This window comes from Dromaius novaehollandiae, chromosome 3 (assembly GCF_036370855.1).
Source record: "Dromaius novaehollandiae isolate bDroNov1 chromosome 3, bDroNov1.hap1, whole genome shotgun sequence".
Taxonomy (NCBI): Eukaryota; Metazoa; Chordata; class Aves; order Casuariiformes; family Dromaiidae; genus Dromaius; species Dromaius novaehollandiae.
In genome coordinates, this window is record NC_088100.1 from 82,150,548 (window position 1) to 82,176,614 (window position 26,067).

At 40.4% G+C, this 26,067-nt stretch overlaps 1 protein-coding gene across 3 annotated transcripts; it reads right to left on the bottom strand.

The window, feature by feature from the left end:
* Window positions 1-561: 561 nt before the first annotated feature.
* Window positions 562-25,394, bottom strand: C3H1orf198 (chromosome 3 C1orf198 homolog). 3 transcript variants are annotated; one of them, XM_064509270.1, is made up of 4 exons: window positions 24,921-25,394; window positions 14,603-14,677; window positions 4,894-5,439; window positions 562-3,017 (listed from the first exon to the last, which is right to left on the bottom strand). In XM_064509270.1, the coding sequence occupies exons 1-4, from the start codon at window positions 25,245-25,247 to the stop codon at window positions 2,961-2,963; spliced, it is 1,005 nt and encodes a 334-aa protein (XP_064365340.1). In that variant the 5' UTR covers window positions 25,248-25,394; the 3' UTR covers window positions 562-2,960. The 3 variants fall into 3 exon arrangements, with proteins under 3 accessions (XP_064365340.1, XP_064365341.1, XP_025973120.1); XM_064509271.1 differs by having other exon boundaries at window positions 14,603-14,653; window positions 24,921-25,392; XM_026117335.2 differs by having other exon boundaries at window positions 14,603-14,653; window positions 24,900-25,392.
* Window positions 25,395-26,067: the final 673 nt, after the last annotated feature.

Below are 26,067 nucleotides of genomic sequence, written 5' to 3' on the forward strand. Positions count from 1 at the left end.
CAAGTTCTCAGAGTATCAAGAGGCAGAAAGTGAGACTATCTAGCAGCCTCTAATAGCATCTTCCTTTCTGTGACATGCTTTTAAAATCTGTATGTAACCATCAACTGACAGCAAAACCGTGTGTGAAATTCTGTTAGTGCAAATGAACAGAACTAGCAACAAGCATAGTTTTCACATTGCCCCTGCAATATTGTTCCAGATACTGCTTTAGATTATCGGGGGGGGGGGCGCGATAGTTAGGTTTATGTCCACTACAGTGAAGTAAAAACAGGTAATAGTCTTCATAAAGTTCCAAATCTTGTCCTGTATCAAGCTGTCATATAAAATGATACAGAAAGGATACTTGCCCAAACACTCTCACATAAGAGTTTGAAAAACAGCTGCGGTGTAGAGAATTTAATTTTCTTTACCTGATCTGAAAAGACTTAGTTCCTAGTTCTAGAGCAGATCAGTCTTGACTGCCTCTCTGGCAAATTCAAGATGCACTGAACAACTGCAACGATATTGAGGAAAGTAGAGTGTAAGGGACAATAAACAAAAGCAGGACAAAAGCCTTGCATGTTCTATTTAAAGTGACTTTATTAAAACATTGTTAATATAAAATGTGACCAAGTACAATTGTTCTGTAAGAATGTTTAATAAAAACATATGAAAGAAGGAGGAGCATCAACTTTTGTCAAAGCACAGGAAAAAACCTACGAGGATAAGTAAAAAGTTCTGCAGCATGTTCTACCAGCTGGTCCCAACGTGTATTAGGGTAGAGTTAGCCAATGGAAGAGACAGACAGCCCAGGTTCTTCTTTAAGAAGCTTTAATGTGTTTAGCAGAGATTTAAAAGAACACTCCTCAACAGTAAGAGATTTTGCTTTAAGTAAGGTTAGAATGCACATCTTTAGGTTGGATTTAAAACTTCTCAATAGCTGAGTGTATAGAAAATTAGAATCATTCATAACTGTAAAACCCGAGGTTAGCATTTGTCAGCTTTGACAAGAAGGTGCAAGTCAGTACTAATTATACACCTAAAGAATTTGTGCTAAAGCTGTTTTAAGCTATACTAATGCTGGATGCCTGTAACAAATCCTAAAAAGGTCAGCTAGGAAAAAAAACAGCAGAAAAGTTTAGGCCTATAAAAACAACAGAAGTATTTTCTGAACTGCTGAATGCAGAGACAATATCCATGAATTACAGTAGCTTGTACATCCCAGCAAGGATGCAAAGAAGCTCTTAGAATTCTATAAATAAGGCTGTGCAATGACCTATACTCTGTGGCTTTCCCTCTTTAGCTAAGAAACCTTTTAAGAAAACACTTACTAGAAAAACTGGAGGTGTTTGTTTTTTTTGTTTTTTTTTTTTTTTTTTTTGCCAGCTTATAGCTTTTTCCTTGATCAAGAGATAAGGTTTAGTGCTCTATCAGCATACAATGCTTGTTCAAAGCAAGCAGTACAACAATTCAAGGCAAGGCTTCTCCAGGACTTTTAAAACTCTTCCTGTAACAGACCTGCATTATGCAGAAGAAAGTCCTGCATCATCCAATTCTGCACATTTAACTGCCACTGGCAGTTAACCAAATGTCAAACGCTAATGCACGAGAAGCCTGGCACAATTATGGTCTAGCACAGGGTGACCTTCTTATAGCTTTGGCTTGAACCCATTAGACACATTTAGAGCCCTGGGTTTTGCTTTCTACCTCCAACAAATGCTATGGGACTATTGCTGAGGTAAAGGGAAAGGTCAAACCTTTGGCATTGGAGCAGACCATTCACTGGTTGTGCGTAGGGGGAATTAAGGCTTCAAGGTGAGGTAAACACAGTGAGAGTCAGTGTGTAAATCATGCTGCATTTCAGAGACGGCAGATTCAAATGACATCTAGTCTTGTTCTCTACATTTAAAACACCAAGCAAAGACCATTTGAACCTAGAACTGGAGACAATCCTGCTGAGGGCCACCCAGAGATGCCACTTTGCATCTCAGGAACAAATGTAACCCACACCCTGAATGCTGAAGAGAATGTACCCACAAGGAGAAAAAGCACCGAAGTTGAGTCCTTGAGTGGATAGATAAGCTGCTTAAAAAACAGAGAAGCCTTATACTGCTACCACCTGCCATGAACATAGTGGTTTCCTGAAATAAAGGTAATCTACACTCCAGCAATTGCCAGTGCTGCACTTCCAGCACTACTATTATGAAAAGTTATGTTCTAGCAAGGAGGCAGCGAAGCCTTTAGGCTTACGTTCCCTGAAGACAGTTTCTCCCATCCAGTAGGGTTTTCTTCCAACTCCCCACCCCCCTTCTTCCTCTTCAATCTTTAATCCAAAACCAGAAACACTCCCCCCATCACTTTCCTACACCCGTCTGACTATTTTATGAGATATGTTGGGTACAAACACAGTGCTTCTTTGGATCTGTCATTTTGGCAATGCCTTTGTCCTCTTCAAAAGAGAAGTGTTTGCAAATAACTGGTACAAAAGTTACACTCTAAATGAAATACAGAAATTAATGCAACTCTTCTGTATGCTGATTTTTCACACCTTTTTTGCTAGTTATTTGAAGTACAGAATTACTTGTTTATTTGGAACCACTGCGTGTTCTGTGCTATTACTTACAAGCCATGCTAGCAAGATTTCAATTGAAAACAGCAACTTGTTCCTGTAGGTGCCATTTCAAGGATGTAGAGTCTCATTTGTTTATCTTTTAACATATACATGGTAACCTTCCTCCATCCTCTCAATACAATAACTACAAAAAAAAGTTAACAGGTATTTAAAAAAATCCAAATGAGACCACACTTCTATCACTGTTTAAAAAACCAAAAATGCATCTGGTGTTACAAAAGTTTATACAAAGGCAACATTTAAGATTTTGAAAGTTACTTCTAGAAAAAGACACAGATGCTAGTAAATTAACATACAAGGAGAAAATGCTCCACTCCTTCCTCAAAATTAAACTATTTTGAAGCATCTTTTACCAGTTGTCTAGAAAATCAAAGCCAGTCTTCAAGATAACATTGCTTGTATTACTCTGCAAGAAAAAAAAAAGATATATATATTGAAGGCATGATTGTTAATTATGGTATTACAAACTCGGTACATGACTGCCTATCTACAAAAGAAGGCTTGAAATGTTGTCTGCCAATATTTCAAATTCTTCACCTCACTTTAGGACACCTAAGGACCTACACCAAAAAAATACTAGACATGGGGAAATACTCATAATGACCAAAAAAAAGGCAATTCCAGTTAAGAATAAAATTCTTGTGGTGGTCTGCAGGCAAAAGGTTCTTTATTCCCTTGGAATAACCCATATTCACTTTTAGACTGGAGTGGGAATTGCAGAGAAGGGAAAAAAAACAGAGAATGTAAGCATCACTAATTCAAAGAGACTGCCTGTTACAATGACAGTCAGTTGTTTTCAGAAAATTACATCTCAAACTTTGTTGACAAGTTATTTACTTGGCTATCAAGAACATGCTTATTCCTGCAGGACTTCACTTTTAGCCATGAGATTTAATGTGATCTTAATGTTCAGGAAGACTATTCTGAGGAGACGCCCAAGCCTCTGGATTCTCTTCCCAGAAAAGGAGACAAGTTCTGTCATACTACCTTCTCCGCTGCTCTGTTTACATTTTGATATAGTAGGACTGTTTCTGCATGGAGGGGAAAAAAAAACCCAAGCAAAACACCCTATTTTTATTAGCTAGAAAATGTTCATGCCAGAATTAAAACTGCAACAAATGATCCGTTTGTAGGTAATCATGCCAATACCTTTAACTACAATTTAAATAACTACTGCAGGCATAATTTGCTGCAATACTGTTAAAGAAGCTTAACTTCTTAGCTTCAAAAAAAATAAGTAAACCTAGGGCTCCAAATATTGAAATGGCTTAAGTAATATTCACTCTTAAGTGTTGGCATTTACATCAGTGTCAAGTGTTTAACCTCAGACAGCACCTTTCTTGACCATATGGTTTGGAATTTCAGCAATCACTAATGTGAAAATAAGGGAGTTAAAAAAAAAGAAATAATCACCACACCACTATGCGACATGCTTAAGGTGTACAGTAATATGTCAGGCTTATGCCAGAGTGTAATGCCACAAATTCCAAACAGAACTGCAAAACTTTTGTTTAAAGAACTACTTCTCTACTTCAGAGTTTAGACTTGGTATCTCTTCCTTTTCTTTCCCTCACCATGTCATATCCTGCTGTTCCCTTCTTTTTCTTACAGACCAGCACCTGCATTTTGAATAGCTCCAATTGGCTATTGAGCTGCTTAAGGTTATTTTTTGTTGTTGTTGCTGTTTATAAAAAAAAAATGAGAAGGCTAATTCTGGAAGCTCATTCCATTTCCATTTTGGACTTTAAAAGAAAACATATTTGAAAGCAAGCCAGCTGCTTGGGAGAAAGCACTGAAAGTGGCTGTTGGGCTACCGCTTTAAAAAGCTGAGAAACTAGTTTAAAATTCACTGTTAGGCTGACTATGCCCCTCAAAAAGGTATCCTACATTCTAGTTTATCTACTTTTCAAGTTAAACTTTTTGCAAAAAGTATTTTGCTATTTCATGAGAAAAAGTCTTTAATTTGTATTTGATATGCTAAGCTCTACCCTAAACTGTTAGGTAGCTTGCTGTCAACAAGACACTGGATGCCCAGTCAGTGTTTCTGGTATTATATTTAAATGATGCCTTTATCCTACAAACATTGCTATACTGAAAAAATACTTGATAGAAAGAGACAATGGGAGTTAACATATTGATTAACTAGACTCCTCTAAAAAGCCAGCAAGCTTAGCTACGGCTTAATGCTTTAGGGAATCCCCAGTGTTCCAGAGCGACCTTTTCAGATTTTAATGTGCTATATACTCTTTAAATTTAAGAATAGTGGATTTAGCCATCCTTACCTGTCCAGAAATTTGTGGATCTGTAAGTATAATACCATCAGTATCTTCGCTGGTTGTCCTAGCAGGTGCCAGGTCCCGTGGTGGGTCAGGAAGAAAGAAGTCATCTAGAGAACTAGAAGGGAGTTGACTGGGTCGAGGTTTTTCCCATTCCAGAGAAGGTAGACTAGGGGTGACAGACTTCTCTGGTTTAGTTATGCTGGGCTTCTCTGCTTTTGCCATCTCCTTTGGAGTAGACTCTTGTCTGTAGAAAGAGGGAAGGGATTTCTCCCCTTTTTCCATGGACTTGATCTGGCTGGGGGTCAGTGACTGGAACTCAGATTTGTCTCCTTCAAACTTCGAGCGCTCTGCATTTATCTTCCAGAAAGAGGACTCCTCTTCCTTTCTGGATGCTATTAGCCCATCAGAGCCAGGGGTCTTATTAGCCTGAGAAGATTTAGGAACTTGGACACCAGGTGCTCCTTTAACTGCCTGCCTCTGTTCATTTTGCAACTGGGTACCACTTTGTTCTTGTATGGACAGAGATGCAACACTGAACTCCATCTGACTCTGTTCAGATTTAAAGAAAAATATTTCAAATACCTTCACAAAGAAACAGTTTGAATTCTGATCTACATGCACATAGATATCACCTTTGCCAATGACCAGACAGCTCCCAAACAGCAGATGCCACAGCAAAATTGACTTATTTTCTCCATAAACATCTACCTTTTTAGCTACATATATGTATTATTATTATATTTGTACATTTAAAAAACTGCAAGTGAATATATATATAAAAATAAAAAACCTACAAGTTAATGAAAGAGTCCTAGACCTGCTGTAGACTGGTCATTTGGAGGAAAGTATATTTGAGTTGTACAGTGCCATCCAAGCTAGCAGTGCATGACACAGCTTTAAAACATTAGAATAGATGCGCATGCATTTTGAATGCTGTAAGTGCTGTACACAATAGGATTAAGCAAAAAAGCTTTATAGTGTAGTTGAACAGGTGGTCTTCAATTATGGACTTTGAAATAGTGGGCTATGTGTTACAACATCTAATTTCAAGATGAAGAAATGGATATAATGGGTATATATAAACAAGTAGATTTTACAATTCTAATGCCCCTCTGAAATAAGAGAAACAACTCCAGCAGGACCAGTTCTATATGTATTCCAGAAGTGTGAGGTTTTTTGCTTGCAGTGAGGATAGCTGCACTCATTTCTTAGAAATAACATTGGATCAAGGAAGTAAGTGACCACAGCTAAAGCATGAGAAAGATTTTGTAAAAGCCACCCAAAAGTGACTAGTACTTCAAGAAGCACGTTCATTTTTATATACTACCACTTCACTACACTTGATTGTCAGCTAGTTTGAGATTGTTTAGACTAAGAAAGTTAAGCTTTTATGCCACTCTGAGGAGCACATAAACACTGCTGTATTCAGGAAAACAGCACCATAGCAAGTGCCAGACAGGAACAACATCATGTCCAGTATTTTGGTGTGCGGGCGGGGAGAGGGGGCATGAACGACAAATACTGGGTGTGGGGGTAGGGCTTGTGCCATTAAGGGCTTGACTAGTCTTGAAAAAGTATGGAGGACAATTTCAAATGCTAGCTTTTGCTACGAGCTAGTAATAGTTACTTTTAAACGTCATTACAGATTTTGTGAAGAGAAGTTGTTCCAGTTCTGCTTCGTTACCTGGTCTTTCTTGAATAAAGTTCAATAGTGTCTACTAACTTAAGTCTACAACAAGTCTGAACTGCATCACATTTTCTTTAAAAGTATCTGATCCCAAATTCTACATTACTGCACATGTTAAGTTCAAAGGGACTTTCGGTCTAGCAGTTCTTGCACACCTACTGTTTAGTACTCAGATACTTCTCAAAGTGCAAATGTTGACTCAGCAACTTCTTATTCATAAAACAAGTTTGTTTTGAACAAGTGGGCAGCTGGCTACACAACTGATTCATGGACTATCTAAAAATTTCTAAAGCATTAGATAGTGTTAGGTATTTTCCCAAATTTATAAGCAAGGAAGCATGCAGCTCTGCATTTTCATTAAGAGAGTATACAGTATTATGAAAGGATGCAGAACATAAGCCGTGAGTAATTAAGGCTCTGCTAGAATAAGGCAAGTGCAAAGATACACACAACTCTTACCAAATATCTCAACTTCCCCCCCATAAGAACAGAAATTGAGCACTTCAAAAAAAAAAACCAAAAAACCTAAAATCATGAGCAAGTTAAGAGCAGGAGATTTTTCCTTAGATAAATTCTGCATTAACAAGCTATGAAATGGTGTTGAGGATTATTCACAGTGACAGCCATTCCCTATATTAAAATAAACAGATTTATTTCTCTAAGCTCTTGGCAATGCTATCTAATAGAGATTTACCACCCTGATGTTAAGACATCAGAATTAATAAAATCCCAGCTTAAAAAAAAAAAAAAACACACACAATAATATATAGATCAGAGCAGTATTTCCCCAGTATACAAGGGGGGAAAAAAATCATTTATATAAAGGAATTTATGCATCTTGGAAGACCTAAGTACCTCATACATAGAAATTAAAACAGTGCTACTTTCTATCCTCAGGTCTTCCTTCTGTTGACCATCCTGTCCCACTGCTAGCACTAGAGATGGCAATAGCTAAAGCTGTCACACACTGAAATGATTCTTTCCCGCCCCAGCTCAAGAGAGAGGGGATGTAAGTGCCCAGGGGATGGAGGGACCATTAAGGGCCATATACTACTGGAATAGTGTCAGAAACAAAATCTGAGGCTAAACACTGATGGAAGGGAAAGCAGGGGTCTGTTAGAACAAAAATTGGGGGAATAAGAAAACCCCAAAAACCCCAAAAAACAAAACAAAATCCACAAAACAAAATCCACAAAACCCAACAAGATGACTGTCTTTCAACAGCAAGAGACACAAATAAAGTTATGCCTCATGGAAAATTTTTGTGCTGTGGAGCAAAAGCCACTTCCTGTGGTCATGTTTTCAGTTCTTTCACATGGGTCCAAATGTCAATTTAGAGGTCTGGTCTGAAAGCAGCAAACTGCTTCTAGTGCAGTCATCTAGAGAGAGTGGCACTCCAGCGCAACTTCAGGCAGTTTTACCCTTTCCAACCCACCTGTTCATGCATGTTCTCAAGAAGTTGGACTCTTTGTCCTTACAGAATGGATACCTTAGGGTACTGAGGGGAGCTACAGTTTTGTATTCCCACAGGATTGTGGTTGAGGCAGTCATCCTAAACCCCAACTGATCTTTGGGAATAACATACCAACACAGGACTATAGTTTAAGCAGTTTAAGCATTCAGATTAAAAACAAACAAACAAACAAACAAACACACACACACCCACACACTAGAACAAGAATTTTGGTTTGAAAAGGAGAAATACCTGCTGTTCAGTTTGTATACAGCTTCTGTATTTTTACTCTCTTGGAAACTTACATCTTTCAGTTGTGAAAAAGTCTCTGAATATTCAATAAATCAGTTTGCAATATACCTGTTCCATCTAAACTACATCTACTTCATCTAGTTTTGAAATGAAGAGTTAGCCTAATCTTTCTTAGTCAATCTCCAATATTCTAGTCAGTGCAAGTAAAAGGATAAAATAAAATGAGTATGAGGAAGATGTAAAAAATAGAGCAAAATAGTATTTTCAGGCAGAACAAACCTAAAGTCTCCATTTTCTTTAGTCCTACCCTTCTGGTCCCAAACCACTGCATGGGTTAAAACAAATGTGAGCCTCGGTCTTGGCTCACCTCTCTAATCAATTTGAATATTACATCTATTTTATTTTAGTTTTTAAAAAGTTGTTTGAAACACTCCATCTTTCCTTAAGAATACTATACTAAGTAAAGTATTTATGAATTTTATTTATTGGACTTAAAGTCTAGACCTAGTTTAAGTGTTAAAGGAGGGATAATATAACAAATCTTAATACTATCTGTATTACATATTATCTGCATCACTATCTATTCATGGCAAACAATGTATTCTAAAACAGAGACACCACAGACTTTAAGAACATAATGGTTTAATAATAATGTATAAAATCAGGTCTCAGTTCATAAGCTCTGTACTAAAAACAAGATGACCACAAAGAACCTAGGAACTTTTTTAAGCATCTTATTCACTCATCAGGAATGTGTAGTATTTTACTAAACAGACAAGCAAGCACAGCCAAAACAAATTGTTTTGCTTGGCAGCCTCAAAAGTCTAAATTGTTGAGACAAAGACTACAGAAACACTGTCAAAACCAGCTTGTTTTAAGCATAGCCTGATATATGCCAAGGTAAGAAAGCTGAATTAAATCTTTTTTTTTTTTTTTTAAAAAAAAAAAAAGGATGACTGGTTTGCCAAATGGACAAAAGCAAAATAAATATGGGACCCAAAGTAGGTGCAGTTTTTACTTTGTTTCCTATGCACGCAGTGAGCTTGACAAGAATCAGGAAGAAATCCTTAACTCAGCAGAGACCAACTGCAAGGACAAAATTAGAGCAATCTCCTGAAAACAACAAACTTATTTTGGTCCATACACAATGGTGGTGCAAAAGACGCAAAACATTTAGCTTCAGAGGAAGTTTCATGATTTACTGTTTTGTAATATGAACAACAATCTAGTTCTGGACACAAGTTTGTCACTCTTACTGGTTAGCTTTAGAAGCAACTTTCTATTGTCTGTATCTGGTATGTGCATGATTTTGTGCTCAAAGACAGCTATCCAAAGATTGATGCAGGCAATTGCATCTGTGACCAAGAACACCTGACCATGCAGATTAAAATGAATCTTGAACACCAGTACTATTGCCACAATTTATTTTTTTGCTCAAGAACTGGTAGTCAACAGTAGTCTGACAGCAATATTTTTAAGATATCTATTGTCTAGATCAAAAAGGTTAAGGAAAAACCCACAACCCAAGGCATCACTTTTCTTTCCTTCCAAGGAAGCACTGCTGTTTATGCCAACTTGATAAAAATAATATTGAATTATAGTCTGTAACAAACAATTCTGTGGATATAGGGAATAAAGTTTGCAGACAATGTTTTCAAGTACAACATAATTTGGCTATTTTTCTTTATAAATTTTTGCTGGAATTAGATCATTCTGTAGAAACAGAAATAGGGAGGCAAGAACCAGAGTACTGAATGGGATTTAAGCATGAAGTCCTTTTTTTCCCCTCCTACCCTTTTTTTAAAAACACACCTGGAAGGTTTCACTTTTCAAAAAACATCTGAGGGCCTGTTACACGTAGATGAGAAGTGAAGGAAGAAAAAACAAGGTACAGAGGACTAAACTTACCTTCAGAACTGCTCTACCTGTAACAAGACCAACATATTTTTAGAGGTACATATGTCAATTTGAAAGATTTTGGAATAGAACTTGTTTTAATTAATAGCAGGAACTGGAAATAGTTTTCAATTTATTCGCATTCTGCTCTGTGCGTTCAGTGTGTTAACTGAGGTTGCAGATTGAAGTTATGGTATTTTCTGTTCCCTAAGTTAATTAAAAACAACCACAAAGTTCTGAGTTCAGGAAGAGTTACTAAGAAATTTAATTTGCAAAAACAGGCATGATCTTTGTTTTCCGTTTATATCTTGGGATTTGTGCTGAGTGTCACTGAATTTTTAGTTCAAACAAACCAAGAAAAACTTCAAAGGCTAAACTCAGCCAAAACGTCAGCTTTCATCTCACTTAAACCTGAAGCCATAAATAGAGTGCCCTAAATTCACAAACCTGGCTTTAGCTCCAGTTAAACAACGTAACCCACATTTCAAGATGCATTATATTTACCAGAGCACCACCCACAAACCAAATCACTCCATCCAAGTCAATCACTAGTTAAAGTGTCAGTTTACTTGCAGGGACATGAGAACTTGTTGCTTTCCTAATAGTTTTCCTCTTAAGCAGTTCTACAGTTTTCTATTTAAAATATTAGGTCTTTCAAATACTAACAGCTAGCTCAACAATTTACATTGTACTTCTGCTTTGTTTGCATGTTTAAAAGTAAAGGTAGGACAAGAATTTTAAAGTAAACACACATCAAATAGCTAAAAATTGTGGAGATATCTGTGTGAGTGTATGCCACATTCTGAACTACTTAATCCTTATCTCCCATTTGTGTTTAAAATAAGAATACAGAAAAGTTTACTTTTGATTTTTTTTTTAAGAACTTTTAATACACAATTCTCTGTTAAGTTTGACAGCCATGGAATTAGGGAATTCACTGCACTAGTTACTTTGAAGTAGTGTCTCTTGGCATTGCACATTAGAAAAATTTGGTTTGTCCAGTAGTCCTAATTTTGAATCAATAGTAAGGTTCATTTCCAGCTATGGCCATCAGAATAAACTGTCCTAATGATAACCCACAAGTATAATGGGGATTTTTGATGGGGAGAGTGTTCCCTCAAAGATATCTATAGTGAGTACACAGTGAACGTCCTTATATAGATGTTAAAAATCATCTGAAAAGTAGATCTTTAAGTTTCCTGGGATCAAGAAATTTCAAAAGACAAAAACAAACAAACCAAACACCCCAAAACCTGTATGTATGCATTTCAGTAAGTGGCCTGACATCCACAGGAAGTATGTGTACCACAGGTCTCTAAAAAAAGGGACTGTACTTTGTTTTTTGAGTATACTTAAATATAGATTAAGGTGTCTGTTTTGGTAAACTCCATGCTACTATCTACGAGAACTCCTCAGCTTTTTTTTTTTTTTTTTTTAATAACCAGTAGAACATAAAGAAAGCTAGCAGTGCATTCGTAAGGTTCTCAAACTTTCCAAATCATTATCTATAGAAGTGTCAAGGACTTATATTTTTAAAATCAGTGCCATACTTCACCAACTGGAATCAACATTGTTATCATTGTTAATAGCTGAGAGAGCCTCCAATAGATAGTGAGCATACCCTCCCCTCTTCTCTAGCCTTCTCACTAGCCTCTTCGTTTTCCTAACATAAGTTACAGGTAAATATTATTTTGCTACTTTCATTATTCAGACTGTAAGAAAACTATAAAAGTCAAGCCTATTGGTTTTACTGTTTTAAACCTCTACTTTCTCCTTCTCTGCAAAGGTAGAAACCTTAAGCATCACATTCTCTTCCTTAGGTAAGCCAAAGCACATTCATATGAAGCAGCAAAATAATGGAGGAATTCCCTCATAATGGCAATAATGCACAAAGAAAGAAAAACACCCCACAATTCTGCATGAAAGAGTTGTCAGGGAAGAGAATATCATGAAAAGAATAGCCCACCATGAGGCAGACCTAATGAGCCTGACAGCTTCAATAACAGAGGGAACAGCTCTGGCTCTCAACAAGCTGAACATGTATTATAAAAGGTATCAACCTTATTAAACAAGCCCACTCAAGTGCTCTTCATTGTTTCCCCAAACTGGACTGACTGGCTAAATAGAAAGTATCCTTGCCCAATAAATCATGGAGAAATTGCATTCCAGTATCATCTTATTAAAGTACTGCCTAGAGGAGAGATGAAAGAGCAAGCATGGAACAAGATATAAACCTTAAGAATGGGAAGAGTCAGCAGTTGAAGGATTCAGCTGCAAGTTGACTGAAACAATGGGAGGCATTGGGGAGAAAAAACAAGAGGAAGAACCCACACAAACCAATCAACCCACACTCCATAAGGCCAGACAAAATGGATTCTCTAAAGGTTTACACAAGGAAAAGGTGATTCAAGTTTTCACTCCACAGCTGAAGCACAGCTGTTCTCTCTGCTCAGCAAAGAGGGAGTGGGGAGGAGAAATGCACAACTTGATTAGCTGAGGCAAGCAATTATTACCAAAGTAACTCCTCCCCACACACACTTTTCTGCAGCAGTCATAGGAGTGGTTCCATATCATTCTGCAATCCTCCATCCATTAAAGAAAAATATGAAACTGGAGCATTGCAGTTCTTCATTTTGAGACACTAGGAGGATGGTAAAAGTATTCTTAATCAGCTAGGGATAAGCCACAGTTTGGGCTGGAGAAAACTTCACTAGACATGCAAGCATTTAGAAGAAATCACCAACACCAGTTAAAGTCCATTTGACTGTAGATGTATCACATCACGGATCACTAGTTAGACAGTGTAATACAGGAAGAACCATCTCCAGGAAGTTCAAGTATTCAGAAGTTATTAAATCATATCAAGGTCAAGCTTAGATACATGATTACAGCTGCAGTGTGCCCAAGACCGAGTTTTGGTTTTGCACCAAGAAGTATGGCAGATGGCTATAACTTAGCTAACTCCGACACATGATTTAGTTCACCCTATTGCCAATGAGTTCCATACTCTTCTCTCTACTGTTCTTTTCTTGACAGCTGCACTCCAGTACACCCACACTAAAAGCCTCTCTAGTATTATACTAAAACCAGTGGCTTCTTTTAAGAGTCCTGATTAATAAGATGGGAGGGCATGACTTAGCCTGAAGAGGCTGTCAAGCCCAACTATGTACCCAGCTCCCATGGCAAAGACCCCTCCACCACTCCATTGGTACCTGAACTACCACAACTTGTAAGAGTTTTAAGGCAAATCAGAACTGGCAATGGTTGCTTTCAAACTGCTGCACTGTACGCTGCTGAGATCCAGGAGCCAAGGTCAAGTTACAGGTTAATCGGCATCTGCCCAGTGCAACTGGGGTACACAGGCAGTGACCTTGAGCACAAAAGGCTGACAACACTTTTAGGGTCGGGGCAACTGGATTAAGTCAGTATTCACTGGCATTTCCAGATAATTACTTTGCATTAGGCCTAGATTATATTCATAAGCTCACACGTGATATCTACACAGTTCAAGGGCAAATATTAAAAAAACAGCTTTCTCTGGCAGATAAAGTCAGAAAACCAGAAGTCAAATTGATTAATTTAACATTCCTACTTGAGAGAGGCACTGAGCCTTTCGTCTCCATGCTTTCTTTGACAAGAAGGATTATACTTCCTTCATCAAAGTATGGTACAACTCTTGTTTCCTCATACCACAGTTTCACAAAGATGGGGAATTCTGGCTTTATTTTAGTTTTATGAGAATCCCATTGTAAGTAATGCTTTAACAAAACAGAGAGAGTAAATCAGAAAAAAAAAAAGAAAGAAAGAAAGAAACACCCCACAGAAAAGCAAGTGATTTTTGAAGCTGATGCTCTTTGGAAAGGAAACAATACAATGCTTCTAGCATAGCCCACATTTAGCAGATTTCATTACAGTCTAATACATAACAAGATGAAGTGTAAGATGGATTTTTTTTCTTTTTTTCTTTTCTTTTTCTTTTTGTTTTTTTAAACCTAAGGGAGTTGCTAGATACCTGTACCTTTCTCACCTCATCCCCTAACTACTTCATCCCAACTTCAGAAGTGAAATTCAATTATACTTATACAATATCTGATATGCATTTTCAAGATTAAACTTCCTTTCCTCACTAAACACAGAAAACTGTTTAGAATGCTTACAATGAAAAATATTTAGTTTGGAGCAAACCAGTTTTACATCTGCATGTGGCATCAGAACACTGGTTCATAAAGCACCTTTTGTGTTTCTGTTGACATAAGTTGAAGTACACCAGCCAATTTTCATTTGCAGTACGGTCACTTTACAAGGCTCTCACAGAATAAAGCTGACATTAGTATATCAGATCTCAAAATGAAGGTAATATAAAAGTACAAGGAACAGGACCAAATGACAAACCAACATTAAAAATAGAACTGCTGCATATTTACCTTTGTTTCCCAGGAGAAAGGAGCTGAGTGTTCATCTTGCCAAGTTATGTCCTGAAATAAAATTGAAGAATGACTCTAAAAAAATCAGAAAAGCAGCCCAGTTTGCTCAGGAGCATTATACAGATGAAATTATGTTCCACTGCTGAAAGCATAACAACTGCCACCACAGAACTAGCTAACAACTGATAGCACTACTTAAAGTGTAGTCAGTAACATATATAAGACTGATGGAAAGCAAGTTCTCTGAGAAGTATTACCAATTAGTACTGTAGTTTAACCTATAAAATATATGAAGGCTTAAGCTGATGTAAACCTCCTGAAACAGTTTCTATACAAATAACTTTGAAACATATTTTATTTCCAATTTTCTACCACAGCCACGCACAGAGGGATAGAATTAACTGGAGCAGGGTCCTTAGGGAAATAAAGTCCTATGTCCTCCCCTGGGCAGACAGAGTCTGTGTGGAACTAGGCAGCCACATGACAGCAAAGCAGCTGCACATCTATCAATCCAAGTCACAGCTGGACCTGACGAGATGCATCAGGATGCACTTTAATGATCAGTCTGAAACAAGTATGCCGTGCTGTTTAAAGAACAAAATAATGTTAAGAGTAAAATTGCAATCCAAATCCAAGTAGTACCATTCTGAGAATGCACAGCCAAGTTCCACAACTGAGCAGCAGCTCCAGTCATAATACTGTAGAAGAATGGTCAGGAGTTTATTGACAGATGTGCACATATTTTTACTGTCTGCTGTTTTTAAATGATTACTGTATTTCAGCTTTATTACTAACGGAGAGCCAGTATCAGCAATAGAAAATTCCTTTGTAACTTTTAAGGAAGCTGTTTTTCTGAAAATAATCCCAATTTGAGAAATCTAAGTAATCTTTTCTTACATGGCATGGCCTCCAGAAACACATGCAACTTGCATCTAGAAAGAAGAGGTTAAAAAAAGTTATTGTTCGTGTTTGTTCATGACTTGCAACAAAATGACTGCATTTTCAGTTCTAGTCATGGATGAGACCTATTTGTATATAGGGTGTTCAGGCTGGTAGAAGTATGACATTGCTTTTGCCATCACAGTAAGTCAGGGGAGACAGAGTGATGGATGGAAGGACAAAAGCCTGAAGTAATCATGCACAGGGAAGGAAAGGACAGGACAAAACCTGGAGCGTTTGTTTCACACTCCTACATTTAATGTAAGTACAGAACTAGACTATGTTTTAAGCAAACCATGGCATAGGAAACCCCCAAATTACCATGACTGCCTTTCTTTTCATATTTCTTACCTCTGTATAGGACTACATTTCTCAAAGATAGCTGATAGCATTCTCCTCATCTGCTCTCTCTTATTTCACCCTAGGCAGATTTTTTTTTTTTTTTTTTTTGGGGGGGGGGGGGGGGAAGACTATGAAATCACAGTTAGAAACCTGAAACCAGCTCATAAGCATGTAAAGATATTAATCTCAGACAATCACTTATCTGTGAGACAGCTATAAACACACACAGAGTTTTTAAGCAACAAAGTCTTTGTAGTATGAGAGTAACCCCACACTCCTGCCTGGAGATATGAAAACAGGAGTTCATCTTCCTAACTCTTTACTTGTCAAGATCTTGGTATCTAAGGTGAGGTCAGATAAAAATACTTTCAAAACCAGAAGAACTGAGCAAATCAGAGACTGTCTAAAAATGAAAAGCCTGAGCTCTGTTGGGTCACACATTCTGACCAAAAAAGAAGTTTGATACAGGACAGTGTAACACTAGGTTCTCTCATTGCTAGGAAACAAGGTACTCAGATTTATTACTATTTAAGAGAAACAAAGCGAGCAAAGTCTGCCTTTTATTTGCTGTTCTAACATCTATCAGTATTTGCACTATGGAGCACTGCTGACCACATGGGAATGTCATATAACTTAGGTGGGATATCTTATAGCAGGTGAGCTGTCAAATTATTTCAAAAACATTTTAGGACTGTATCCTTTGCATCTCAAATTCATGGAATTTGCACCCCATTTCTGAAGCATCCATGACAGGAATCACAGTCAAGGAGGAAACAGAGATTGGAACTCGTCATCCAGCGAGCCCGGCCACCACATTAACTCTCACACACTTGAGGCACGACTGTAATCCATCTGTCTACATGGGGTCTGGATGAATTAGCACACAACTAACTGTAGCAGTAGAGAACAGAAGCGAAGTCCAGCAAAGCCCGCAACACTCCTATGTGCTGTCACATAGCTTTAAAGCTCCAGACACGTTGGCATAGCTGTCAGCTGATTTTACCTAAGGAGTTTAAACAGAGTTCTGACTTCTTATCAGAAGGCTCTGGCTGACTCATCTGCTACAGCAGCTGAGACAGCTTCTCATTGTTCTCAAGGAGTACTTGATGGAGAGCAGGGAAAAAAAAAAAATTGATCCCAGTAATAAACTCAGACAGATTATAGGTCAGCTAACTGTACAGGTATGGTTAGTTTAAGCAAGCTCCTGTTGACCCTCAGACATGGCACTGCAGTGAAAAAACAACAGAAAACCTTGCATTGGTAACAAGCAGGCAACACACCAAGTCCAAATATTCCTTGTAGATTAAAGGACCATGATACAGATCCATTTGCAGGACATGCAAAAGAGCCATGAACCCATTTTAAATTTGGAGGTGAGCAAAGAACATCATTCTGGACCTGAGACTGCCAGTTCATTATTTTCCTGTATTTGAGATTAACTGTAGACAATGTTGGGAGTAAACACCTCTTCATCTAAAATTCTGTGCACCTTCTTAACTCAGCAAGGACACTGCTGCTACCAGGCCCCGCTGACAAGAGGCTGCTTTCAGAGGGATAGGAAGGTACCACGTGGAAGACACAGCGAAGGTATCAGGGTGCCGTACACCAAGATATGTAATTTCCTACAGAATGGAGCTAGTTAGCTTTCCACTCAGTAGGATTCAATGTCTTCTCAACTGCCACTGAACTTGCTGGCATATAACCTCAAGATCCAGCTTAGGTAGATAAAATGGTCCTAAAACAAATTAATGATAATTATTCCAAAAAATTGAAGTAGCAGGCACTTCTTATATAGGAGCAGTTCCCTGGAAGAGAAGCAGCATAGATTTTTCTTCTTGAAAGCATGATTCAGTATATCACAGAAAATATGCCACAGGAGGCCTCAGTACCAGTAGTTCTGATGAGCTTTGCCCATATTCAGGATGCAGAGGATCTAGCAATCTGTTTTGTAAGACATGGTTCAAGGATACAGAGCTTCAGAGAGTTAACGACTGTCATTATTGGAAGTTTATTTGAAGCTAAAACCAAGTAGACAGTTATAAGGTTCTGCCCACTGTCAGGGAAGGGAAGTTTGTGGCTTCCGTATCTTATGCCCTCATGCAGAAGGCATGGAGGCGACCAAGTGAGCAGCAGCAGAACAATGCTATGCAACAGTTCCCTGTCTGATGCACCCAATTCATGCTCATCATCAACAAAATCTGCAATATCTGAGAGATAACTTTGTTTTCTGTACAACAAACAAATTCTCACATGCTTGAAGAAAATAGGAGGAAAGGCATAAACTACTTTAATAGCCACTAAAGAGAATTATGAGTGGAAGTTTTAGAGAAAAAAGCTTCAAGGCTATTTATCATCCACGTGGATTAGAAGAGATCCATATCTGATCAGCTTTTGTTTTCAGCACACAAAGCTTTCCTCCAGAAAGAAGGCAAATAAATAAACTTTTGTTCACCAGTTTTAAAGAACCAATTTAAAAGAAATTGTGCCTCATGCAGTATATTTCATAGGGGAAAGAAAGAAAGAAAAAACAAACAAAAAAAAGACACAAACAAAAATCTGATCACACACTTGACTCCAGCAACTGGCTGCAGGATATATACATAAATAAAAAAAGTCCACAAACTACATTTGCTACATGGAGGGCAGCTTGTTGCAAAACAGCATCAGAATTTCTAAATGGAAAACACTGGTGGAAGAATGCCAGCATATCTGACATAGGTACCACTCGGAGCAGCCAACAGTAGCCTTGCAGTCACAAAACCACCAACAAACGGGTTCCCATGCTTGCAAATGCATTTAAAAGCATTATCAGAACAGGACTTCACCAGTGATTGTGATGTACTGTACTCAAAAGGCACACAGCATTTTCATTTCTTTTAAAAGCATAAGTCTTTAACAGGCCAAGCATAAAGGTTATTGCTATACTGAAAATTTGCTGTTCTAAAGCCTTTTAACGTAGGAGATAAAAGGGTTAATCCTTTACCTTGATGACAAAGTTCTTAAGGCTAAGCAAAAGAAATACCGTATGTGCCTTCAGGTAAATAAGCAAAGCTTCCCTATTAAATGGTGATGGACAAAGCTAACTGAACTCTCTCAGTTGCCCTTCCACAGAAACTATTTAATGCTGAGTTACATGGCATTATCATTAGCAAAAAAGTGTAGTTATTTGACATCCAACTCTGAGCTGTTCAGTACCTCTCAAATGCTTAATATCCCTTAAAAATACTGGAGGAAAGAAACAAAAACAAAACCCCAGACCTTAATTCTGTGTGTGTTTCAGGCACATCTGGATTAAGAAGGATGGTAGTGAGAAAAGCAGTGAATTTGTTGTAAGATAAATATCTAAACTATCTTCTACTGAAGTAAATGAGGAGAATCCAGGGGCATCAGCTAGCATCAGATCAGATGCTAAACAAAAGTGAGCTATTGCAGAGATCAAGAAGATGGCTGCCTCTCTCACACTGCTGTTTTTCCATCTACTTTCCTAAAAGATGGCTCATACTTTATAGCATATTTCAACCCATTCATGTTACATTTATATTCCCTCAAATTCTATTTCCAGATTTCTCTCTGCTCAGTTAACCCCATTTTCTATACCTATGGGTGTTAGGCTTAAATGGAGAAATATCAGCAATTGAAGGCTTGTTGGAAAAGAGAAAGCTCCTCTTGAAGGCTGCAGCATGCCAGGAGCCCTCAGCCAGAAGGCCTAGACTGTCTAGACACATGCAATGACAGTGAAACAACAGTCTCCTGCTGCTAGGCCCACATGCAGATACGTCATTTAATCTTCAGCAAACCAGGGAGGCAAAGATTCTCTCATGTGGGGTTTAACACTTAGCTCAAGTGACCTTATTAGCCTAGAAGAGATTAAAATACATACGTGGCCTAGACCACATGACATGAAAACAGAACAAGATAGAGAGAAGAGATGCTGGGTTTCCCTAAGAGTAGGTGTCAGAGAATAACAAGGTCTATACCCTCATCAAGTGGAGGAGATACTACCCATTAAGGTGATTTAGTCTCAAGCCTGTCTTAACTCATAAGTCTTACCTGACATTGCAGAGCTAATGGTGGACATGTAACTGGCTGGTTTTAATAGTTACATGCATCCTCACCAAGGGAGCACAGTGGACAAAGGTAGACACTCAAGCGTCTTGAGTTCCACCATCTCTGTGCTTTGTGGTATAAAAACACTGCTCAGGGAATCAGAGAGCTTGATTCCTGTGCTTCTATCTCTTTCATGAAACTTTGCAACTTCTTAAAATACCCTCAGTTATTTGTGCTACTTTTTACTCTGCCATCTCACTGTCAAACACAGATCTTGTTCAGCTCTGGAGTCCTGGCGCCTGTCTTCTTTAGGAATTGCATTCACAGTTCTGTGTTTACATAGCTTCAACTATTAACTTACTGACCGGCAGCGCTGCAGTGAGGATGAGATAACCAAAGAGGAGGAACAGTAGCACTCAGTTAACTTGAGATATTTGCAGAGAGTCATGCATGGTGCTGCAGCCATTCTAGGCCTGCAAAACAACTGGACCATGAAACAAATCTGGATAACATTAGGGGCCACAGAAGGCTCATCTATTTTTGTCACAACCTTCCAGCACAGATAACATACTGAAAGATGCTTTAAAAAAATGTAATAGATGCTTATGCTTCAGAAACTTAATCCTGGGCGAGAAGTTAAAGAAATCAGCTTGGTGTTAGAAAAGTTCTATGGAAAAGGGTGGAGGGAGAAAGAGTGAAGCAATTGCCCTGAGATACAAAACCACTAAATATATCCTCTGTACCACGCTGTGAAAGTGGTCACATGCATGAAAGTACGACAGAAATGATAAGAGTTCCAGCCCGGTAAATCAGTATTTTCAATATTCATTCTCATTTTGCCTTCTCTCAAGTCCTCCAGAATACATGAGGAAAAAGAAATTAACTTTCCATGCTTATGAATGCGCAGCTAGGTCACTATGGATTTTAGCATTAGTTGACATGGAAGGTGAGCAACGCTTCTATCATTGGTAATGTGGAACTTCTTGCTGGCTGGCACCTGCTCCAGAACACTGTCAGACCAGCATACTCACACTGCAAAGGTTGCAGCATCAGTTAGCAATTTTTAGTATACAGACTACTTCACTTTCTTGGCTCATGATACCTACACCAAGATAAAGAGACAACAGCCAGGACCAGTCTAACTGCCCTCTGAGCAAGTGCTAGGTGACTGTGGTACGTGCAGCAGTTATGTCTTACTAAGACTGCAGAAGCATGACTATTAGTAAACAGTTACGTAAGCCTCAAAGCAAATTGGCATTAAAAAAAAAAAAAAAAAAAAAAAAAAAAAAAAAAAAGAAAGAAAAGAACCTTCCTCGCATGCCAGCTCTTTTGAAAAATCCTAGATCATGAATTAATCAACACAAAATACGCCAGCTAGTTTTTATTAGCCTAAGATCACTGATGGTGGTACCAAATCAGCAAATTTAAGTCCTGGCTCTGGGCACTACAGTAAGATCATACAAGAGCACTGAAGAAGGACTGATCCAGCGTCCCTCACTTGCCTCCCTCACTTTTGGCTTTGCTTAGCTCTCCCTAAAAGTACTGTTGTAATCTTTCAAAAAAAAAAAGCTGTAGTATCAGTTCGTTCAAAACCACAATAGAATTGTCAGCTGGATATGTAACAAACTGATATGTAGAAGTTTCTTCTTCTTGTACACAAATAATGACTTACATGAAGCTGTACTGACTTACATGTACAGGAGAAGCATTTCATTTGTTTCTACCTAAAACAGATAAGCTAATGAAATCACAGAAGATGAGAATTAGATTCTTTTTATAAAAGGGACTGCTAGGGACCTTTGCCTCTACCTCCCAAAAAAACCCAAAACTTGCTGTAGTATCTTGGCTCTGCTAAGATAAGAAAGCTTGTAAAACTGTTTCTCCAGTTCTGGAACTCAGCCAAAATATGCTAATGAACTAACCTGGGGCAAGTTTTACAATGACTAATCAATTAAAACAGTTGAGGCCATCATAAATCACTGCAAAGTCCTTATCCTTATGAATACACACGGAGTTTTCTTGCAGGACTGCTATGAAAACAAATGATAGCTTGCATTGTAGTAAAGATGTGTTGTTTCAAATTAAAAAAAAAAAAAGCTAAGATCTTGCAGGAAGTTGTTTCCCTACAGACACAGGCCATAGCCTGGGTACTTTACAAGAGCTGGAAAGGGAAGATAGTGGATTTACAGGTTGACTGATAGGTCTTGTTTAGAATGAAATAGCTTCATTTTGATAAAAAGGATTTTAAGTTTTTAGGTACCAAAATTCTTAACCACTGTTCAAGAATCAGAATGTTACAGGAAAACATAGTTTTTTCCTTTACAGTTAGCACAGCTATCTCATGACTGACTAAAATTACAGTGGAGAACAGGGGATAGGAAAGGTGTGAATTTACAGTCCAGTTTTTGTAGCATTCTTAGATATAGAGGAATTAGCAATGTATAGCAAAAATTCCTTCCCTTTGTGCCTGCCAGGGAAGCAAGAGAAACAAAAGGGAAGACAGATGTCAGGTGGGGAACACCTTCATGTCCCCTTGTTCTGTGAAAACAGATGTGCAGTTGTACAGTTCAGGAAGCTGTCAAATCAGAAGACGGCATGATAATGTAGGCAAGGCATTTTCAAGCCTGGAAAGTTGAACCGAAATGGCAAGAGACTGGCCCCAGTGGCTCTGTAACAGTAGGACAAGAAAGAGCAATTAGTGGGCCAGGGCAAATGTCCAAGAATCAGGTTAAATGCCAGAAAGGGAGGTGGGTGGGGGGAAGGAAGCTATCAAATGAGGAGCCAGGAAAGCCTCTGAGGCTCAACAGTGCAGTTGGACGAACTAAAATGGAACCGGAAGGTGCCAAAATGAGTTGAACCCCTTTTCTTCAGAAATTATAGATTATATTAACTTCAGCCTGGAAGCTGAGTCAGTTGAGGCAGATGCTTCCAAAATTAAACACTCTACATCAAGTATTTTGATGAACCACGTTTTTTTGGGTTAATGGTTACAGAAAGGCTAAATACAAGATGATTTGTATCATAGCTGCTTTTTTTGGGGGGGGGGGCAGGGGGGGCAAGGGGAAAAGGGGGAAAAAGAAAGACTTTCCAGATTTCAGATGGGCTGTCTAGCTGTAGTTTTGTCAAGCAGGAAATGACTTTTTCCATATGGTGAAGCATAACAATCTACAACATGCTTTCTTTCAGTCTGGATCCCTATAATTCAAAGCAGAAAGCACAGCAGAGCTGTGTGAGACTGAGGAAGCTGAATATATTCACTTTCCACAGCCACTAGCCTAAATCCTTCTACAAGTAACTTCAAGTTTAGGTTTCCTTTAGAAGACTGCTTGCGCAACCAAACGTGCTGTCTGCTTCTTTCCATACCTTTTCCCCCAATAATTATGGTCTTCCACCAGCAAATACTTATCCAGAATTTCTGTTATCACTAAACCTGGCTGTATGCTCTCTACTTCTCGATACAGTATGTGTGCTCCATACTGTCATACTTTCCCAACACACGAAACACAAGCAACGGTCTTCTATCATAAAGCCAGTTAGGGAACATGATGCTGAATATCTATGTGCTTCGAGCACTGCTTATAAATCCTTTTGGTGAGAAGGCTAAAACAAGCACTGTTCAATTCAAATCAGATTGATGTTTCCAAGCGCAGAAGCAGATTATTTTTTTCTGTTAGTAGCCACACAAATTAATTAACAATAGGTCACCTTAAGAAGTTATGTGAGCATAATGACAGATATTAGCCCTGTAATCATACTAAGACTTAAAAAAAATACATATACACAAGGAGTAAGGAAGATATGGTATCTGAAGAGCACTGTCACTTCTTTGCCAACACTAATTGTTAGACTTCATAATTCAAGGGGTCCAGCTGAGTAACCTGACTGTCCCAGTCAAGGTACTCTTGTACCTATGTTTTCCTAAAACTATTGTCACACTTTACCATTAAGTAAGAGTCTCAGAAGCTTCAAAATCCATACTTCTTACCATCTATCTTTCCACACCCTTGTTTTTCCTGGCATGTAATGTGGAAAAGGCTGAATTTTTTTAAGGTGTCAAAAATATCAAGAGCTGGAATGTTTTCAATGTTGTATTTTTAACTGTCTTTAAAACCCACAGCAAAAAGGAAGAGATTTAATTCAGTGTAAACATTGCCTAGACTCCATTTTCAGCAGGGGATTATTTTAAGAGCTAGCCATACTAATAACGCAAATCACCTTTCGGACAACTTTCAAAAGGTGCTGATACTGGCCCCTTCTGTAAGTCTCTCTTCTTCTTTTTTTAAAAATAAAATCTCTTTCCAAATTATTTCTACTTATCCCAGCCAAACTTTGATTTGCTTCCTTCCCTGTTTTCACTGTCTGATCCTCTCACTTGAAGTACAACATCTCTGCCCTTCTGCATATACATCGAGGGGGAAAAAAATTATTAATAAACAAACAGAACAGCTCTCCCATTCATCACCAGGGCAACTCCCCCAGCCGTCAGCGACTAGAAACGCCCGTTCCTTGCCTCGGCTGCTGCCTTCCTAACAAAGCGGAGGCTCAGCTGTAGCAGACGCGGCTGCGCTGCACGGCGCCCAGCCGCGTTTGCTGGCAAGCGGGGCAGAGCGAGCCGCGAAGCGGGAGCAGCACGGCCGTGAGCCGCTAGGCTCCGCGGCTGGCGCCCGGGCGAGGGCAGCGCCGGCGCCGTCCCGCCGGGGGCGCCTCCCCCGCAGGGCCCGTGATGGCGGAGCCCCCTCGCAGGCGCGAGGCACCGCGCCCGTGCGCGGGCAGTGCCAGCGGCCGCCGCCAACGGCCGCGCGCGCCCTGCGAGCGTAACCCCGGCGCCGCGCCCGGCTTTGACAGCGGCCGAAAGCCCCGCGGGCGGCCGCGTCGCCTCGTCTCCCCCCGCCGCCATCTCCGGACGGGGCGGGGGGCGTCGTCCCCTCCCGCCGGGCCCTCGCAGCCCCCCGCCGCCCCGCGGCGGTACCTCGTCGCCGAAGTGCACCACCTTCTGGCCCGTGTTGAGGCGGAGGCTGGGGTAGGAGGCGGGCGGCGCGGCGGGCCGGGCGGCGCCGCGGTGCGCGGCGTAGCGGGCCTGGACGTGCGGCTCCACCAGGCACTTGTCGATGATCTCGTCCTGCTGCCGGGGCGGCAGCCGCTCCCACTCGGGCCCGTAGCGCTCGCGGATCCGCTCCTTCTCCGCCATGATCTTGCGCGCCATGGGGCTCAGCGAGGAGAAGTAGCTGAACCGCTTGCGCTCCCGCTCGTCCAGCGGCCGGTTGCCGTTCATCACCGCCGTGCGGGAGGCGGCGATCGCCGCCGCCATGGAGGCCATGGCCACGCCGCCGCCGGCCCGCACGCACCGAGCCGGGCGCACTCGCACAGCGGGAGCGGGAACCGCCTCCTCTGCCGCTTCCCTTCCCTTCCTTTCCCCGCTGCGCTCCTGCAAACGCCGCCTCCCCTCGCTCCCTATAAACGCTGCCGCCGCGCCGCCCCCCCACGCCCCTGCCGGCGCCCGGCGCCCGCGGCAGCCCCGGGCAGCTTCCCCCGCGGCGCCGGCGGCGCTTCGCTCTGCCCCGCGGGCTGCCCGCTGCTGCCTGGGACGGCGGAGGGCGAGGCCGCGACGCTCCCGGCCCCGCCGCAGCGCTGCCTCCCTCGCGGGGGTGCCGAAAGGAGCTTGCTCTCAGCCCCGCCGCGCGCTGCCCGCAGTGCCGCAGGCCGCGCTGGGCTCGAGCTGGCGCCCGGGGTGGCTCCCTGCTCGCTGCCCCGGCAGGGCAAGCCGGGACCGGTCCCCGAGGCGGCCCCGCTCCGGACCCCTCGCTACTTTGCACCCCTGCGCTACAGCGCTTCTCTGCCACAGATCTTCAAGGTCTTTCCGAAGAGGGCGAGGGGCAGTATGTATTCCCACGTTATTCCCGGCCAAAGCAGAGGCACCAGGAAGTGACTTGCCTCAGCTGGCAGACCAGCAAGGGAGCCAAGAATTTGGGTTTCCTGACTCTTAAAGTCTTATTTATTTGTTCACGCAGTCAAAGGTCTGGCAGATCGCATTAGGAGAGCTGTGGTGCCTGGGATAGGCGATTTTGTCCAATTAAACAAACTCAGCAGTGAGTCATTTGAAAGCATCTGGATTATTTTGGTAAGATAAATGAGAGTTG

What these genes read in the sequence shown, in the direction of transcription:
- C3H1orf198 (XM_064509270.1), bottom strand. Translation starts at nt 25,247, where the DNA reads ATGGCCTCCATGGCGGCGGCGATCGCCGCCTCCCGCACGGCGGTGATG. An exon ending in GCCTCAACACGGGCCAGAAG is followed by an intron (nt 14,678 to 24,920) that starts GTGGTGCACTTC and finishes TGATTTTTTTAG; the next exon opens with AGTCATTCTTCAATTTTATT. An exon ending in ATCCACAAATTTCTGGACAG is followed by an intron (nt 3,018 to 4,893) that starts GTAAGGATGGCT and finishes TTTTTCTTGCAG; the next exon opens with AGTAATACAAGCAATGTTAT.